This window comes from Lepisma saccharinum, chromosome 17 (assembly GCF_977018435.1).
Source record: "Lepisma saccharinum chromosome 17, izLepSacc3.1, whole genome shotgun sequence".
Classification (NCBI taxonomy): domain Eukaryota; kingdom Metazoa; phylum Arthropoda; class Insecta; order Zygentoma; family Lepismatidae; genus Lepisma; species Lepisma saccharinum.
This window is the reverse complement of record NC_139245.1, coordinates 22,613,213-22,631,855: the sequence shown is the minus strand read 5'-3', so window position 1 is coordinate 22,631,855 and position 18,643 is coordinate 22,613,213. Positions and strand designations below refer to the sequence as shown.

Sequence of the window (18,643 nt, the reverse complement as noted above, 5' to 3'; positions counted from 1 at the left end):
TCACGTGGATGAGGTATGCCTACTAGGTTAGGTTAGGCCTGTTAGGTTAGGTTCCATTAGCACTCCTTTCGTTCAATTTAGCATATACGGACAATACGAGAGTGTATTGTGCTCTCGTGCAGAAAGCAAATGGCGGCAGCAGCAATAGCGCGTCGAAAATATATTTTCGTAGAAAACCACATACATTCGCATTAAAATGGATCAAAACTACATTCCCGAACATCAACAACGCTACAGAAAATGATTTGCGTAAGTACTTTCTCCTGTAAATTTGAAGAAATCCGTCTCCGGTATAGTAAAGTGTTACCCTTTTTTTTTAGGAATACTGGGCGAAAGGGGCAGGTTATAACCCCCATCAACCCCCCCCCCCTTGGGCACGCCACTGGGTGTAAGCATGTATGAAAGTAATTAAATTTGCTATCGACCTTTGCTCAGAGCAGCAAACCTGACCAGCCTAATCTACCGTATAAGAATGGAATGGAAAACTTTTGAAGAAAGTAAACAATCGTAAATAAAACCTGTTCAGTATGTAGTTATAGGCATGTATAAAATTTGATCCATGTGGTCAGGAGAAAATTACAGTTCTTACCAAATCATTAAATCTTACCCTAAAATGCATTCCTTCTTGATCTTGGCACAGAGGGAAGGTGATGGTAAAAATCAAGAGGTAAATACATGATGCAAGGCTTGTTTTTCACATAGGGTGCAAGCTGTAATAATTTCAGCATGTTTCTCAATAAAACAATAACGGTAATTTTCCTATATACAAAATGCGTTATGTATTGTGATGATAGGATACATATATTACACAATCGGGACTTGGCCTTGCAGTGTTGCTCATAAGCATCACAATCAAAGCGCCAGTATGGGTGTTAAGAGCTTGTATATAATTTTGAATATATAATCATTGGAATGGTGGGTAAAAATATTTTTTTCAGTTGACGACCCGTAATGATAAATCTACATTTTATATCAACACAAAATGACAATTTGTTTAGGTTGTAACTGATATAAACGGACCACAGTTGCAAATAGTTTACCTTGACGTTATTGTCATGCTCTTCATGTAGATATATTGCACATCCACTCAAGGCATATTATGAATTTTGGATGAATAACAGGCCAAGGATTGTAAATAGCCTCAAATTGTATACGGCGAAGTAATGAATTTATTTATTGTTTATGCATAAAAATTATCGCGAAACAATTGCAATTTTGAATGTAACAATATTGTTACATTATCTCAGAAATATCGACTTCAACGAACAATTTCAAACCAGATATTTATTGTCCGTCGCTACGCTGAACAAATTCAATTAAAATGTCATTGCCACAGTCTCGCGTGGCACATGTTATGAAAGGAAACAGGTGGGATAACTTACCAAACTCAGTAATTCCATAAATAGAAGGATTTATCCTCAGTAAACACAATAACTTCGTACTTCAGAATGTTATGTTCTTCTTTTCATATTGAGAATATGTACATTTCAAACACTCATGCCGCTCGAATGCAAATTCATTCCGAGTTTTCGCCACTTTTGCGTTGCGCTCTAAAAAATTAAGTGGTGGAATGCTGAGTTACAAACATAGACGTTACAAATTTCGTGCTTCTTTTGTTCACGAAAGCAGACAAACTAAACTATAAGCATTCTACGTACCAGTACTTAACTTAATTTCCAAATATTTATTATAATGCAAGAAATTATGTGATTTGTACTCTAGACGCAATTCTTCGTACTTGAACCAAACCATTCATCAAAAACTGTATTGCATTGAATGTTGGAAGCAGACGATATTGTCAAATGTCTGGCCAGGAAGTGTCCGTCCACTAACAACTTTCAAATAAAATGTACGTATGGTGGATTAAAATTTGCCTTGTATGTAAAACTATGAATACATTGAATTATATAGTGTGCAGTAAAGAAGACCAGAAGAAATATACGCATATATTTTTTATAAAAATGCATGCTTTCTGATTGCATGTTTATTTCCATAATGCTTGCAAATTCGTTAGTACCTGACATTTCAGTTGTCATTCTTGTTCATATCTTTGACAAATCCCCCGTTGAATATTTGGAGCCCTTCGCATATTAAATAAAATTAGGTGACAGCATATCAACTTACCAAGTATTGATATCTTTTTCATTTCATTGCCAATGCACCGATCAATTCGAGTTTGTCTTCGTGTCTCTTTCTCTCCCGAATGTTCTTTTCATGGATGTTTTATGCAAGTTTATGTGTTAACGAGTAAAACTATGCAGTTATCCCTTACATTCCTTGACCTGTCATGTTAATAAGGAATGCCTGAAAGGTAAAGTTCATACCACCGTACCCAGTGCTTAAAGGAAAAATTCCAGCTGGAGGAATGGTTGTGTAGATGGACATGGATACAATGTAGATGGTAGGGGAGAGGCCTATGGAAATTATCATACAATATGTAACATTGTTATTCGTACACATAGAATTTCCGGGGAAAAAATGTCATATCTACTAGTAAATATAATAATTTTCATATGTACCTGGAAATTAATGTTAATGAACGTTTCACCAACAAATGTCAATAAAAATGTATGTTCAAAGTGTATAATTTGTGTGAAAAGAAAAAAACAAGCTGTTTCATGCAACATTGTTATTCGTACAGGCAAGAGTTTCAATCTTCCTTGTATACAGCGCCACCGCTATTCGGGCAATTTCGTGCAGTTTGCAACTTCGTAACAAGTGTGAACATGCAGGCACGCTCCCCGTCAAGCGGAATGCTGGCGTTGGTATTGTAGACCTATCGTCTATCTATGGGCAAGGTGAAGGAACTTAGTTCCGATCTGAAGGATGTTATTATAAATTTGGCCCTTAGAGGTTATTCGTTAAGAAAAATTGGACAAACAGTCAATAAATCACGCTCCACAGTTCAATACATAGTAAACAAATTTAGAGAGGAAGGTTCAACACAGAATGTGCCGAGAAAACCAAAAGAGAGATGGTTGAATAAGCGAAATGAACGCTTTATTTTAAAAAGAGTGCGAGAAAACCCCCAACTAAGTGTTCCTCAGTTACGACTGTTAGTAGAAAATGTTGCTGGCAAGATGATGTCTGATCAAACTGTCCGATGTGCCTTGTGGAAGCATGGATATCATGGCAGAATACCACAAAAGAGGCCGTATGTAAATAAGGTGAATCGCAGGAATAGACTTTCATTCGCGAAAGAGCACATCCACAAGGACCAGGTATTTTGGGTTAGTGTCATATGGTCAGACGAGTCCAAGATTAATATATACGGGTCAGATGGGATAAATAGGGTCTGGAGAAAATCAAATAGACAATGATCACATTAACACAGTTCCAACAGTTACACACGGTGGTGGGTCATTAATGATTTGGGGCTGTATGTCGTCCAAAGGTGTTGGTACCATCCAGTTTATTGATGGTATCATGGATGCATATGTCTATTTGGGCATATTGAAGAACAATGTAAAGCAGATTGCCCAAAAAATGGACATGCCGCCTATCTACAGATTCCAACAAAACAATGGCAGTAAGCATAAGGTTCGAGTTAACATGAATTGGCTAATATGGAATGTGCCCAAAGTACTACAAATACCAGCTCAAAGTCCAGACTTAAATCCCATTGAGCATTTATGGGCAATTTTGAAGAGGCGAGTCCATAAAGCAGGCTTCAAGTCCAAACAAGAGTTGAAAACTGTTGTGCAAGCCGAGTGGAATAAAATAAGCTCTGAAACATGTTGGAAACTGGTTAATTCTATGAAGAACAGGTGTCAAGCAGTAATTAAAGCCAAAGGATACACATCGAAGTATTAGAACTGTCAGTCAATTTGCTCTGAATATACTTTTTTCTTTTATATTATTAAGTGTACGAATAGAAAAGTTGTACAAAAAATGGCATGTTTCTCTTTCAGTTTCATTTAATTTATTATTGTCATTGGTTATACAGAATTTGGGTAAGATTTTATGTTCCTAATGATATTAGTTATTGAATTGTAAAGAAACAATTTCAAAAGAGTGTATTTCCTTTCAGATATTAAAGCAGTTTCTTTGAAAATCCATGTGCACGAATAAGAATGTTACATACTGTAGCTGGACGATGCTTTAACTAGGGTAATAGCCAGTTGTGTCTCGTGGCCTCAAATTTGGCAGGGGCTTTTTTTTTAAAGAATTTAAAATATAATGACAATTCACATAAATTACAAAAAATAGGTATTTTTCTTCTTCTAGACTACAAAACTGGACTTATTTTTTTAAAAAAAAGTATTTAAAAGGTAATAACAATTCATATGAATTACAAAAAAACAGGTATTTATCTTCCTCTAAACTACAAAATTGGACTTATTTTTTTAAAGAATTTAAAATATAATGACCATTCACATGAATTACAAAAGAAACGGGTATTGCTGTGAAACGTACCTTTCTACGAATGTTGGTTCTCATTTAAACAAGAACTGTGCTCTCCTGTTCTTCTGCTCAGCAAATTTTGTAATTATTTTTTTTATTGAAGCCCTCTATGTTTGCAATGTCTTCTTTCTCTCTTGTAAGCACTGCCAAGGCATTGAGTCTGTCTTGCCCCATTGCATTTCTTAAGCAGGTTTTAATACGCTTCAATGTGCTGAAACATCGTTCAGATTCAGCTGTTGCCACTGGAGTTGTTAAAACTATGTTTGTCATTTTTACTGTTTCTGAAAAGGTATCCTCTAAATCATTTTCAATGAAAAACGAATGCAATGTACTGATAGAGTTTATGTTTTTAAACTCTTCACTACAATAAAGAACACGAAGTTCAGTCTTTAGTTTTCCCTCTTCTATGAAGGGATAACATTTGGCACAATTCTTACAAGAATCATCGAGAAAATCAGACTTCTTCCAGTCATTGAATTTTGCAGGGTCAACTAAATTGAAACACTCCAAATGTTCAGTTGCCCCAAATCTCTCTTCGGCTTGATGAATAATTATATTGCAGCACTCAATAGCGCATGCTGTTTTATTAACACTGCTTTTTCTTTTCTTCGAGATGTTACACAGAACAGAACTATCATCTGAAGAGTTAGCCAGTTCATTCCTAATATCACTGATGTCAGCAACAAATTTGCGAAGATGTTCCTTTACGTGTACCATTGTTGTAATTTTCTTCTGCAAAATATTGTAAAATATTTCGACGAAGGGCATTATCCTGTTAAAGACACCCAAGAAAAAATTAATTCCTCGTCTTCAAGGAAATGTATTAGTCCAGTTGCTTCCCTAATTGACACAGAATCCCATGAGCCATCTTGCTGAATAATTTCCAAACACTCTATCAGGGCTTCCTTGCACTGGAAAACAGACAACACTACCCTACTCTGGAAATTCCATCTTGTTTGGCATGTTCGCGGTAACCGTCGATGACATACCTCCTGCAGTAAATCTGTTCTCTTACTACTGTAGATGAAGAGAAGAACGAAGAAAATGCAGATAAATTGGCAAAGAAAATTCTGATAGCTGTGATGGTAGAGCATACTTGTTGCATTTTGAGATTGAGTTGGTGTGCATAACAATGCACAAAATAAGCACGCGGATAAACATCTCTTACAAGTTTCTGGACTCCAAGCCGTACCCCTCGGAATGCAGATCCACCATCATACGTTTGAGAAACTAATTTATCTTTTAGTTTGTACTGCTCTAATGCATATAATATACATTGGGATATCCCTGATGCAGATCTGTCAGTCAGTTGCACGAAACCATGAAAATGCTCTACTACTTGCGAGCACTGAACAAAACGAATCACAATAACCAATTGTGTCTTATTGGAAATGTCGCTGGTTTCATCAGCTTGTACAGACACAAACATAGCTTTGTTTACATCCTCCTGGAGGGCCTCACTGTAAACCTGGTACATACAGTCTAACAACTCATTTTGTATCACGGCTGATGTGTATTTATTTACTTTGGATTCCTCTAAATGTTCATGCAAACTGTTATCTAGCTTAGCAATCTCATTTACTAAATCTAGGAAGATGCCTCTGTTTAAAGATTGTTGTCTTTCGTTATGTCCTCGTAGAGCAAGTTCATATCGACCACAGAATTTTAAGCAATCTATAATTCTATTTAATATATGCCTATTTTTCCGGACTAATTCATTGTGCTTTGTAATTGACAGTCTATATCCTTCATCGATTTGTGTTCGAACATCAACCTTTCCAAACTCAATTTTAACGAGTTTTCAATGTGTGAAGAACTAGTTTCATGTGACTTAATTCTTTCAGAAAGATGTTTGAGATCACTTATACCATGAACTGTCCATGAAGCATCACCACCAAACAAAAGAGAGTTTTCTTGATCTCGCTAGCTGTCAACCACGGTTTTCTGTTGTACCAGTCTGGATTGAAAGAGTGTGATTGTGATTTGTGTTTTTGTATTAATGTAACACTCGGATGGTCAGGACCTAATTGTATAACAACAAGTTTTTCTTGGTCACTCAATGTCTGAAATGGTGTTTGCCAACAAGAAATCCACTTTGTTCATAGTGAATAAAAGCCACCACAACGCTACACTACAACACGCAGGATCGAACAAACGCGACGCAACAGAACTAGCCCCGAATCAACACCCAAACTCATCGCACTCCCCCCTTCGCTCTCTCTGCTAGCACGTGACCTTCACTGTAGCATGTAGCGTAGACCACACCTTCCTCTGCGACGAGCCCCGAGACCGATAACGGACATCAATGCAGCTAGGAGCGCTGCCGTATCCATTGCAGCAGACGAACTTACGTGGGTAAAAATTGCCTTTTAAAAGATTGTGTGATAGTTATGTATTATGGTGATTGAAAATTACATCAATACGTCCGTTTTTCTTTAGGGGCTAAGCCCCGGAAGCCTCAAGGGACGAGACGCCACTGGTAATAGCATCCCCCGTGTTCCCCCACTTTCAGCACTGATTGAACCCAATAACAACTATAATAAATAGTATCCATGTTTTCAGTCTGTAAAATTTGAACGACATACACATCATAGAATCGTAGGTAGTGACATAGCAAGACTTTTCATCTTTTACTTCTTAAATGTGAGCCAATACAAGCATGAAATATATGATAGTTTTCCACTCTTCTAAAGCCAAGATTGTAAAGTTTCCCCGAGCCATAGATCTAATTCCCACATATGAAAATACATGGCAAGCGGCTAAGAGTGGATGGTTAATTTCTTGGTTTATTAAAACAAAAAGAAACAATGAGTAATTGTAAATGGACTGATCAACAGAGTAAGAAAAAATATTTTATTGTGTTAAACTTCTATTTTCAAGATATTTAACTTTAGACAATTTTAGATGTTCACTTTTACTAATTTCAGAGATATCCACAAATAAATTTGGATTGAATTCGGTCTCTTACAACCAGACGTGTTGCCTTGAGCTATTCTTTTGGTAGGTCTGTTGGTCCACTAAAATGTATCTGCATAGCTGTGATACTCAGGTGCTGATAGGCAGGGTTGATAAAGGTCGCAGAACCCATAAATTACAATGGGTTCTGTAACAAGACAGAACTTTTTTTTTTTTTGGCATAATTTAAATTCAGTCCATTTGCATATTGTTTCAACACCGAACTTGGACTGCATTTAAATTAATCCGGAAAAAAGTTCCAGGACCAAACTGAAATACTTTAATGGTAAAATGATTCTTTACGTACCAGAACCCATTTACGCTTTCAGATTTTCTCTCCCGGACTGGAATTGAATTTATTTATAATTCCTGAGTCTAACAACCCTGCTGATAGATTTTAGTTGCATCCAAGACTGTGAAGATTCTAGGGTAGTACCGCAGTGTATAGCCAACCATTCACAAAGCACTGAAATTATCCACGTGAGCTACTGCTAGCTCACAATCAGTGAGCGATCCCTGGTCTAAAGGATTCTATTCTGTAAGAAAATTTAAAAAGAAGAGTCAAGATCTCCACACACGGTTGGTGTTCCAAAATTTTTCACATTATTTGTTTTCTGATAATATTTCTAAATGGTGAAAATTTATATGCAGCATATGCAATTGATTAGCATAATTACTCATTCTAGTAACCTGTTTTTTTAATTTTTATTACAGGAAACCATGGGGACATTTTTAAATTTTGTTCGTGAACATCATTTGTTGGCAGTCATAGAAGAGGCACAAGAGAAGCGAAGCCGTACTCTGAACCTTAGTAACTATGACATAGAGCAAGTTCCTCCAGCTCTAGTCAATTTGAGATATGTCTCCAAGTTGTTCCTGAATAACAACAGACTCACAATACCTCCCATGGAAGTGACCCACTTAACAAATCTACGTACTCTTTCGTTAGACTACAACAGACTGCATTCCTTGCCTTCTCCATTGGCAAACCTGAACCACCTTGTGTGTTTGAATTTAAGTTACAATCCACTTGGTGAGCTGACACCAGAAATTGGAGATCTGGCAAACCTTGAAGTTTTGTGGATGAATCATATAAATATCAGTTCTCTTCCTACGGAGATTGGTCAGCTCAAAAAGCTAGATACATTAGGTGCGAGAGGAAATAATATCAAAGAACTTCCAAATGAAATTTGTAAATTGAAAAGACTCAGGTATTTATAAATATATTTTATAATTATAAGTTTGTATTGAAATATGAACACATTTTGAAACTTTGACCATGTGTATTCTTTAAACAAATATCAAAGTTTCATTTCATTTTGCAAAGTTAGTATTGACATATACTGTACACTTTATATTGTGGAATTTCAGGATATAACTCAGAAAATTAAGGAAAACACCTTTACTTCATGGCTGTCATATTTCTGAGAGATGATTTCTGGTATGCAAACAATGACAAAGATCAAGCTCTTATAAAGTGGACAGTAAAAATAATCAATTGATCTTATTTCCCAGTACAGTATAGTTACAATTTTATGGGCATAACTTTAATGATAAGAGTATCAAAGCAGTAAGAAAACGTTATGCAAATAGATACCAAATGGTTTCACAGAAACATTATGTAGCCAGTTCTAAGTGTTTAAGTCACAGATACGTACACTACTGTCCAACCTTACAAAATGTACCACTTTATGTGAACAGGAGTGTACATATGTACATCAAGAATAGGGAACGGAACTTTATGTGCTAAAATACTCAGAAATATTTTTCTTTTTATGTGTCATAAATGTTGAAAATGTGATAAAAACAGGAAAATATGTGACAAAAATAAAAAAAATAAAAAAACATTTGGTAACAAAAACAAAATATTACATGCATTTTAAACACCTGAAATCAGTTTCTAAATGCTTACCTCTTAGTGAGCTATTTTTTTGTAAGAGTTGCAGTGGATCACCATAGTTTTTTCCAAATTCTCCATTGTAAATATGTGACGGTTATCTCTAAAAAACATTTTATATTGTGAGAAAGATCGCTCCACATCACAAGAAACAATTCATGCATATTTGAAGCACGAAATGTCACTACCGCTGAAGTTTTCCAAAGCTTCCTCTTCCTCACCTTCCAAAACACGTGCAATTTGGCACAAAGTTTGAAAACCTTGGTTTTTTCCAAAAAATGTCTGTACATTTAGAGATTAGCACTTGTGCGTTAGATCCAGTGGGGGTAATATTTTCCCCCAGTAGGATCGTAGGGGAGGTGCCAGAAGTCTGCCAGCGAAAGTGTTCAAATACAAAACAAACCTGACACACTTGATATGAAAGAGGTGCGGAGAATAAATCCTTCGAGGATTTCGAGATAGCTGAAGTCAATGAGCGATTTTATGTATTTAAAATGAAAATTCGCAAAATATGTATTTGCATATGGAAAACTGGAAAATATGTGTTTTTATGTAAAATAAAATTTGCTGTGTTGACATATAAGGCTATGATCAGAATTTTGGCAAAAGTAAGGGTCTCTATCTTATCACAGAAAAAACATTTATTTACCTAAAGTTCCGTTCCCTAATCATGAATGACTTGAGTACATCTGACAAATTGACATTTTGGTTCACTTTTATGCAATTGCATGTAAGTGGTAAGTAGTATACTCAGGAATTTATAGAGAGAATTACAAAAGCTGAATTTCTCACACTGACGAAGTAATGAGAGCAAAGGTAACAAGTAAAATGAACCTAATAAAGTCGTGGAGAAATCACAAGTCAACAATTCAACGTACTCGGCCCCCAAGGCAACAAAAGGGAAGTTGTATAACATTAATATAATAGCACTAGAATTTTTATATTAAGTATTACCTTATTACAATGAGAAATATTCCATTTCATTATTTCAGATGGCTAACTCTAGAAGGAAATAAACTCAAAGATCTTCCTAATGGGTTTAACTCCCTCGAGAATCTCATTCACTTGAATTTAAGTAAGAACCTCTTCACTGTGATCCCCCAAGCTGTTTCGGATATAAAGGTATGATGTTTTTGGGGGTGAAAAATACCTGGCATGTAGTTGTTGTCAATTGCTTGCTTTTTGATGATTTGACTATTACAGGGTGGCTACAATATAGTTCATAAAAGATGCAAATGTATTTTTCATGAAGTTGATGAATCCAAACTTAAAATGATGATAAAACAATATTGTAGCATCATCACATAACATATCAAAGTACAAAGACCTTTAGTCTATATCATCTATTTATTTTGTTGTAGTGTGTGAACTAATTTCTATTATATTGATTTATTTTTAAAATAGTTGTTAAATTTAACAATTGAATATTTCTAGAATTGTCTGTAATTGTTTGATTTTCCTGTAGTTTACGGTTATTACAAGCATAAGAAAACAGTTTTTCTTTGTGACGTTTCAGAACACACGCTCCTTTCATCAGACATTTATTTTCATTTTGAGTAAAGATACAGTTATAACAATGGTTAGTAATTTTTTTAAACAAAAAGAATCCCTTATATAATGGATGTTGTCAATGTTACATTGTAGTAATACGAGGGCCACTATTTATATTTTGAGCCTTGGCAACACTGATTGAAGATAGGCGCGATTTGACGTTTGCACGGAATCGTCTGGCATTATTGACCATAATGTACTTCAAATGTTTTGTCAATAGCTTGATTTGTGTTGTTTATGTTGCCTTGGAGATTGCGCGACAACAATAAAATGCAATTAACTCGTGAACATTTTCGTGCGATGATTTTTTACGATTTTCGACGTGGATTATCAAGACAAAGAGTGCATCGATCAACTTACTTCCACATTTGGCGATGAAGCCCCATCCTTTGCCACTGTGAAATGCTGGTATAACGAATTTAATCGTGGCAACCATTCGCTCACCGACTAGATTTGCGAAGGTCGTCCAAAATCAGTTGTTGTTCAAGAAAACATTGATGCTGTGCAAAACCTAATATTGCAAGATCGTCATGTGACATACTGTGAGATTGAGGCAACCATAGGCATTAGTTCCACCAGCATATATAAATATTACATGATCATTTAGCTGTGAGAAAGGTATGTTCTCGTTGGATCCCACACAATGACAAAAACTCGAAAAGACGCTCGCGTCAATTGGTGCAAACAAATGCTCAATAAATACAATCGTGGTGCTTCAAAAGACGTATATAAGATTGTAACAGGTGACGAATCATGGATATATGCATATGAGCCGGAACGTAAACAGCAGTCGACTGTATGGGTGTTTCAAGATGAACCCAATCCAACAAAAGTTGTTCGCGCTCGAAGCACATCGAAACAAATGGTCTCCTGTTTTTTCGGGAAAACTGTTCATGTGGCAACTGTGCCTTTAGAGGAACGTAGAACGGTCAACTCTGAATGGTACACAACAATTTGTTTGCCAGAGGTCTTCGGTCAAATACGGAAAACAAACGCCGTCGGATCATTCTTCATCAAGACAATGCCAGCTGTCACACATCTCGTCTAACAACCGACTTTATGAACAGTCAAAAAATCGAATTGATGGGTCATCCGCCGTGTCAAGAATAAATTGCGTGGACAACGATTTTCGTCGGCAGAAGAGGCCGTTGATGCGTTCAAAAACCATATTATGGAGGTATCTCAAGAAGATTGGAAAAACTGCTTTGACAAATGGTTTGAACGAATGCAAAAGTGTATTGACCATAAAGGAGAATACTTCAAAAAACAATAAAGCAGTTTTCAATGCCAAATTCCTGTTTTTTCATTGTTAGGCTCAAAATATAAATAGTGACCCTCGTATAGCAACTTAACTGTGAAAAGAAGCAGTCTGTTTTATTTTTATTTCAGATTTTTTTTGATGTAACAGAAAACATCAAGAGACTTTGTGAAAACAATGATGAATTTGAATTACCTGATGATATTTGGGATTCATAATTTTTTTAAAAAAAAATCTGAAATAAAAATAAAACAGACTGCTTCTTTTCACAGTTAAGTTGCTATATTTCAACACTGTAACATTGACAACATCCATTATATAAGGGATTCTTTTTGTTTAAAAAAATTACTAACCATTGTTATAACTGTATCGTTAGTCAAAATGAAAATAAATGTCTGATGAAAGGAGCGTGTGTTCTCCTGAAACGTCACAAAGAAAAACTGTTTTCTTATGCTTGTAATAACCGTAAACTACAGGAAAATAATTCTACAATGCAAGCAATGCGTACATACAAGAAAAACTATTGTCTGTAATTGAATGCACAATCTCTCATCTTGTTACTCTTATAAACATAAAGGAAATACATGCATTTTGTTTTTGTAAATTAAAAATTTGGGTGCTTCATTTCTGTTTTAACCATTGGATCAGCACACTAACACTTATTAGTAATTGTTAAATTTTATACAGGCACCACAAAAGTAAAAAATTCATGGTGATATATATTCCAATTGTACATATGTATTTTTCGTCAAGAGACTTGACACTTTCCCATGTCTTCTACAACAGCATCATTGCCACAAAATTAGGAGTCTTGGGTTGAGATCAACAGCATCAATTCCTGCAATTGTCCTTTAATTCCCTTAATCATCATCATTCAATCATTCGCCAGAATATCCAAAGAATAGCATCCTCTTCACCCATCGGGGAAGCAGATGTCTTATCAATTAAACCATAGTCACTCCTGCTTTGATTCATAATCAGCTACTAACTTGAGGCTGGTGCTTGCATGTGAAAACTAGCATTTATATTCATGATAAAGTATACTGTTAAAAAAATCAATTCATTGTTTAAAATAACCAACCCTATTCAACTAAAATAGCTAAATGAAATAACTCGAGGCAAACAGAGAATATATTATAAGTGACTAAAAAGGAATGTGAAAATTGTGGTGTAACGAGAGATTGAACCTCGATATGGTTTTCCATGACAATATTCTACCAAGCAAACCTCTGGCCTCTCCACAACTTAGCAAGTATAGGTATACTGCAACTTCTCATTACGCAACGACACCCTTGGACATGTGAATATTAATAATCTCCCCCAAGCCACAGTTTTCACAACTTTTCAGTAGGTAATAATTCATATTTACATGCAGTCTGATATGCATTGTGCGAGTCTCACTGAAATTAGTAGGCAGTATTTTCTGTCCTAACTAACATTGAATTTTTTTATTACAAAGTAAAAGTTAGTATCTGTAGTGTTACTTTATTCAGTCATTTTTTATACTTCAATGCAGAATCTGGAAAGTTCAAAATTACATTACTATTTGCTTTCACACAGAGATTTTGAAATCAAGTTGTATAAGATATTCATTCATATGATGAACTTTTCTCCTTTACAGAGCCTTCAGTATTGTTTTCTGTGCAACAATTCAATCTCCTGTGATTTTACTTCCATTATGCTTAATCGATTAACGCATATTAAGAAGTTAGACCTGAGAGAGAATATGCTGAAAGAGCCAACTGAAGAGATGAAGGTAAAATATAACACTGCAGATTTAAGAGCAGCTATACTACACTACAGTAGAAACCACAAAGGTTTTCCTTCAGCATGTACAAAGATAATAATTCAAAAATATTCTGGCATGGCTTTTATATTATATGTGCAAGAAAAAGAAATAAAAACTATGCATATTCTTTTAGAATACATTTATATATATTAGGGATGGAACAATATTAATTTTTTACTGATACTAACCATGTAACAATACAAAATTTACTGATTACTGATATTCTAGATCAAATATAAAATTGCAAATGTTCCACGAAGAACATCATTAGCTTCATTAATTAATGTAGTGACCAGGTGAATGTAAACAATTTTGCTTTGAAAAATAAATGTATTTTAGAAATTAACTTTATAAGAAACTCACCGAGGTTTTATGGAAAGGGATGTGCCGAAGCCGATTACCGATATCTGAATATCGGCCAAAGTTGAAACATCAGCAAAAATCCAATATTTAAATCGGTATCGATAATACTAGAGTTTTACCTTCTAATAAGTTTTATATTTTAATTTTGTAAGATTTATTGAAAATTAGGGTATGGTTCTTCATTACTGGAGTTTTTATGATAAAATTATTGCGAACTCTCATTCAGAGAATCAACCTAACTCAAAATCAGAAATAGAAGAGTACATTTCTGAACCAATTATTCCACATGACCAGGAAATTAAAAAAATGAGCATCCAAACCTGAAGAAAGTGGTGAAAATTTTTTTGGGCATAATTACATGCACAGTGCTGTATCAGTATTCACTGTTGCTGGACAGATTTGCGATAAGAGAAGTAGGTTACTTCCAGAAGTGCTTCAAAAACTCATGTTTCTGAAGTTGCATTAAATTTACAATATTAAGAACAATAATTAATTTTGCATTTGAAAGAACTGCTTGTGTACTAATGTTAAATCTCTAAGAATATATGCGTATAAACAATAGAAATGGACATGGCAAATTTATTTTTGTCAATCGGTAAATTTTCAGGTTCGTCATAGAGCATTTGTAGTTTTGTATCTCATCAGCAGAATATTGGTCGTTCGTATCTGGAAAAAATTCACATGTGCCCAATTCTAACATATAATGTATTTACTCGTTACTCTCTACAGACAAATCTTCCAGAATGTTCCTATTTTTTTTTATATTCTTAATGCAATTGTTGATACTTTGATCGGTATGTAGGATTTCAGTAGCATAGTTAAGTTTCTACATCTTCAAAGCAAATTCATCACATTACTCATATCAGAAACTTTGGAAACAGTATTTGATAAAAAAAAAAAAATTGCAAGACCAAGAGGCATGAGTTAAAAAATTACTAAAATGTTATACATTTCCTTTTTAATGTAAAATACTTGTAACAATATCATTACTATTATTACAGATATGTCAAAGTGTAGTTAATATGATATACAAGGGAGAATCAAATGAAAACAATTTATTTTTGTTTCTTATCTAGTAGATTTCTGTATGTAGAGTTGCACAAGTTTGTTGCACTACATATATTTTCAAGTTTGAGTCTTTGGGGTGTCCATGTGCAGTAACTTATGAGTAGGGGCATGGATATTTCGTTTTTGACGAAAAAACGAAATTTGTAAAAACACATTGTAGTGTTAATTTTTCATGTTTTTGAAAGGTGTGAGATGCATTTTGTGACTATGTTTTGTCACGAAATAATGCGAAATGAACTGCAAAAAGCGAAATTAACTCTTAAACACGAAATTTAGAATTTATTCACCGACGCGGCACCTTCTGAGGTCTGAATTATCCTGAGAGTTATGCAATTCCCGGAAAATTGATTAACTCTGCTGTTCATATTGGAGAAACAAAAATTGACACCTTTACACAGAAATAAACTTAATACTCGAATAACTACATAAATGGGCTATTAGAAGTGAAATGTTAATTCTGTGGAATAAGTGTAGTTATTAAGTCAAATTTAGGATTATATTCACAATTTTAAAACCAAAATGTCTTTTCATATACCACTTTTGATCCAATTTTTCACCGCTATAACACCGATATTTTATTTTATTTACCGCTTTTGAACCCGAAATTGACTCAGTTTTTGTACCGAAATTTTGCTTTTTTATTTACCAAAAATATGTGCCTCTACTTATGAGCCACTGCAAAGGCCTTTCCACCCAGCTGCCTGCGAACTGAGGTCATTGCCGAACTTTCTCCTGCATTAGTCAACTTGCTGCACAGAGATATTGAATTTTCATTTGCCGAGAAATTTCTGTAAGTTTTAGGCTGACAACAGGACAAGAAACCACTACTCTTCACTGGCGCAAGAGTGTACAGGAAGTGCCATCTTTAAAATGACGTTTTGAAACTCACTTGATTAATGTTGCAGTCTTGAGGTTATTTTGTAAATAACAGTTGATACTGTATGTAAATTTGAGCTGTATACAGTCTGCTCTGCAATTTTTATTGGCCTTTTAAGGTTTTCATTTGACTTATAATATTTACAATTCAAAATTTCCCCTTTGTGGAAGGAAGTTTAGGCCTGTTTGTCAGTCTGGCTTAAATTCTCAAACTTATTCTTATTTTATCAAACCAATTGTTTCAGGATTACCACAACATCATAGTGGACAACGAAGTGAAGGAACACCTAGCTCCTACCTCAAGTGCTCCAGAAACTGAGGGGGAGTCGGAATCAGAAGAGGAAGACTGGGAAGATTCTGTGCCCTCCAGCGAAATTGATCTAAGTGACTCTAGTGAAGAAGACAGAGAAGACAATGATCTGTTTGCTGCAATGTTACCAGAAGTTTCAAAATTTGCTGCAATGGGGTCATAATTTTTATTGTCTCTCAGTAGTACAGACTTCCATTTTACATTTGCAGAGTTCATAAATTTATATACATTTTTTTCAGAGAATTTTAACTTTTTGTACAGGGACACTAGTGATATTAATCCATAATTTCTCTCCTAAATTAAATTCTTAATTGGATAAACAAGATGTTTTCATTGTTTTCAACCAGAATAACACCTCCAGTACTATGACTAACATGCAAGTTGAAATTAATACATGCACAATGCATGTATATGTATTTTACACTTCAGTGCTTGGGTATTGAAAGAGTCAAACTGGTTTACCATAATAAAACACAAGGAATTTTCATTACATAAATTCAATTTCATTCTTAGGCAAGATAATTTTTGAAGTGTACAAAAGCTCTTGAGCAATTACTGCAGTGGCAAGATAAATATTTATGAAATTACATACCTTTTGCCAGTCTGTTTTATGGTGAATAATAAATATATTTTACACTCCTTTCAGCAGGTGAGTAATAATGAGGATGGCAAGTCTGGTGTCCAACTGGTCACAGGATAAAAGAAAGAGAGAACTCAAAACTAGCCTGTGACCAACTAAACACCAGTTTTGAACCCCTTATTATTATTCACCTGATGAAGACTGAAAACAGTTGAAATATTGTTTAAAAAAAATATGTGATAGTTTGAGATATAGATGGCCTCTAGTGGGCAGCTGGGATATCAGTTTCTCTGTATCGTAACATCATTTAACACATTATTTCTCTGAAACTAATCAAGATTTTTTGAGTTCTGTTTTGTATTTATTAGTATATTGTTACTAGAATATCAAACAATTGACTTAGTGCTAGTATTCTTTATAAATAATCCTGTGTGTAACAGCACATGAAGGGCCTTGGCTTACCTACAGGCTGCCGGTCTCCCTCCCACGCTTTCCTTTGTCACCTCTAAGCGTGGAGATCTTCAACCAGGATTGGAATAGTCGGGAGGTCAGCCCGACGTATCCCCAGCCATTGTAGTAGGTCTACGCGACCAGATTACGCTTACTCATTCGAAGCTCCCCAATTTCCTCACGATGGTGGGTTGCCACCGGCCCTATACACAGGCCGAAAATTCCCGGAGACTGAAACCGGGATTGAACCCATGCCGTCCAAAGCAAGGTGCCTGAGACGGCCACGGAGGAGGACAGTACTCTTTATAGGCAGTTTTATAAAAAAGTTGATTTTTCAGTAAACGAAAGTATGCCATGAGAACCATTGTTCCTGAAAATCGGTTGTCACACCATCCTATGGACACTAATAACTTAAAATCACCATGAAAGCCTTGCTTTTGACATTCAAATATTGAGGGAGTGGGTGAAAATAAAGACAACCCCTTCAAAAAAAAAAATCATGATTTACAGGAAAATTTGGAATTCAGGCTCCTAATACAGTTTGTAAAAAAATTAGCGACACATCATCATCCCAGCAGTTTCCATGAATATCTAACACCGGCATATAAAATGCAAATGAAAGCAAAATACTATTGGGTTTTATGGGACGTCTTCACCCATGAGCAGCGCTAGTCACTTGTTTCTGTATTATTAATAGACCCTCCAGATGGCGGCCCCGGCACCTACCCAGTGTCGAATAACATGGGTACCTGGGGGAAACCCTGGGGGGTAAAGGCGGTCAGGGGCATGATGCTGATCACATCACCCCCACTCACAACCGGATCAAGAAAGTGTGGGGCGTTACCCCCACACCCCCTATACGCCTTCATGGCATGGTGCTATGCACAGGGGAACACTTTACCTTTTTTTTTTTTACCTCCAGATGGTGCTGAAATTGTACAACCATTCAGTATCTGAGAAAGCAGTTGCTGTGAAGCCGTTAGAAGTCTGTGTGAGGAGCTTTCTTTATTGGCGTTAACTGACTGCATGGTGACTTGTTATTGTTTATGCAGTAACTGCGTATTGTTTCAACAGTGTCGCATGATAGTATTGTTGCTGTCTGGAAAGTGTGAAAGAGCCGAAATGGGTAAAAAATGTGCCAT

The 18,643-nt window shown here is 35.4% G+C and overlaps 2 protein-coding genes across 3 annotated transcripts in view; one reads left to right on the top strand and one right to left on the bottom strand.

Annotated features, from left to right (window-relative positions):
- Positions 1–1,568, bottom strand: part of vari (MAGUK p55 subfamily member vari) — a 123,472-nt gene extending 121,904 nt beyond the window's left edge. Inside the window, exon 1 of the mRNA XM_083139110.1 lies at positions 1,383–1,568. The gene's annotated coding sequence lies outside the window, so the exon portion shown is untranslated. The remainder of the gene's footprint in view (positions 1–1,382) is intronic.
- Positions 1,537–17,007, top strand: LOC146001597 (uncharacterized). 2 transcript variants are annotated; one of them, XM_083139113.1, is made up of 5 exons: positions 1,537–1,849; positions 8,074–8,570; positions 10,249–10,378; positions 13,687–13,821; positions 16,407–17,001. In XM_083139113.1, the coding sequence occupies exons 2-5, from the start codon at positions 8,080–8,082 to the stop codon at positions 16,632–16,634; spliced, it is 984 nt and encodes a 327-aa protein (XP_082995239.1). In that variant the 5' UTR covers positions 1,537–1,849; positions 8,074–8,079; the 3' UTR covers positions 16,635–17,001. The 2 variants fall into 2 exon arrangements, with proteins under 2 accessions (XP_082995239.1, XP_082995240.1); XM_083139114.1 differs by lacking the exon at positions 1,537–1,849 and adding an exon at positions 2,193–2,311 and having other exon boundaries at positions 16,407–17,007.
- Positions 17,008–18,643: the final 1,636 nt, after the last annotated feature.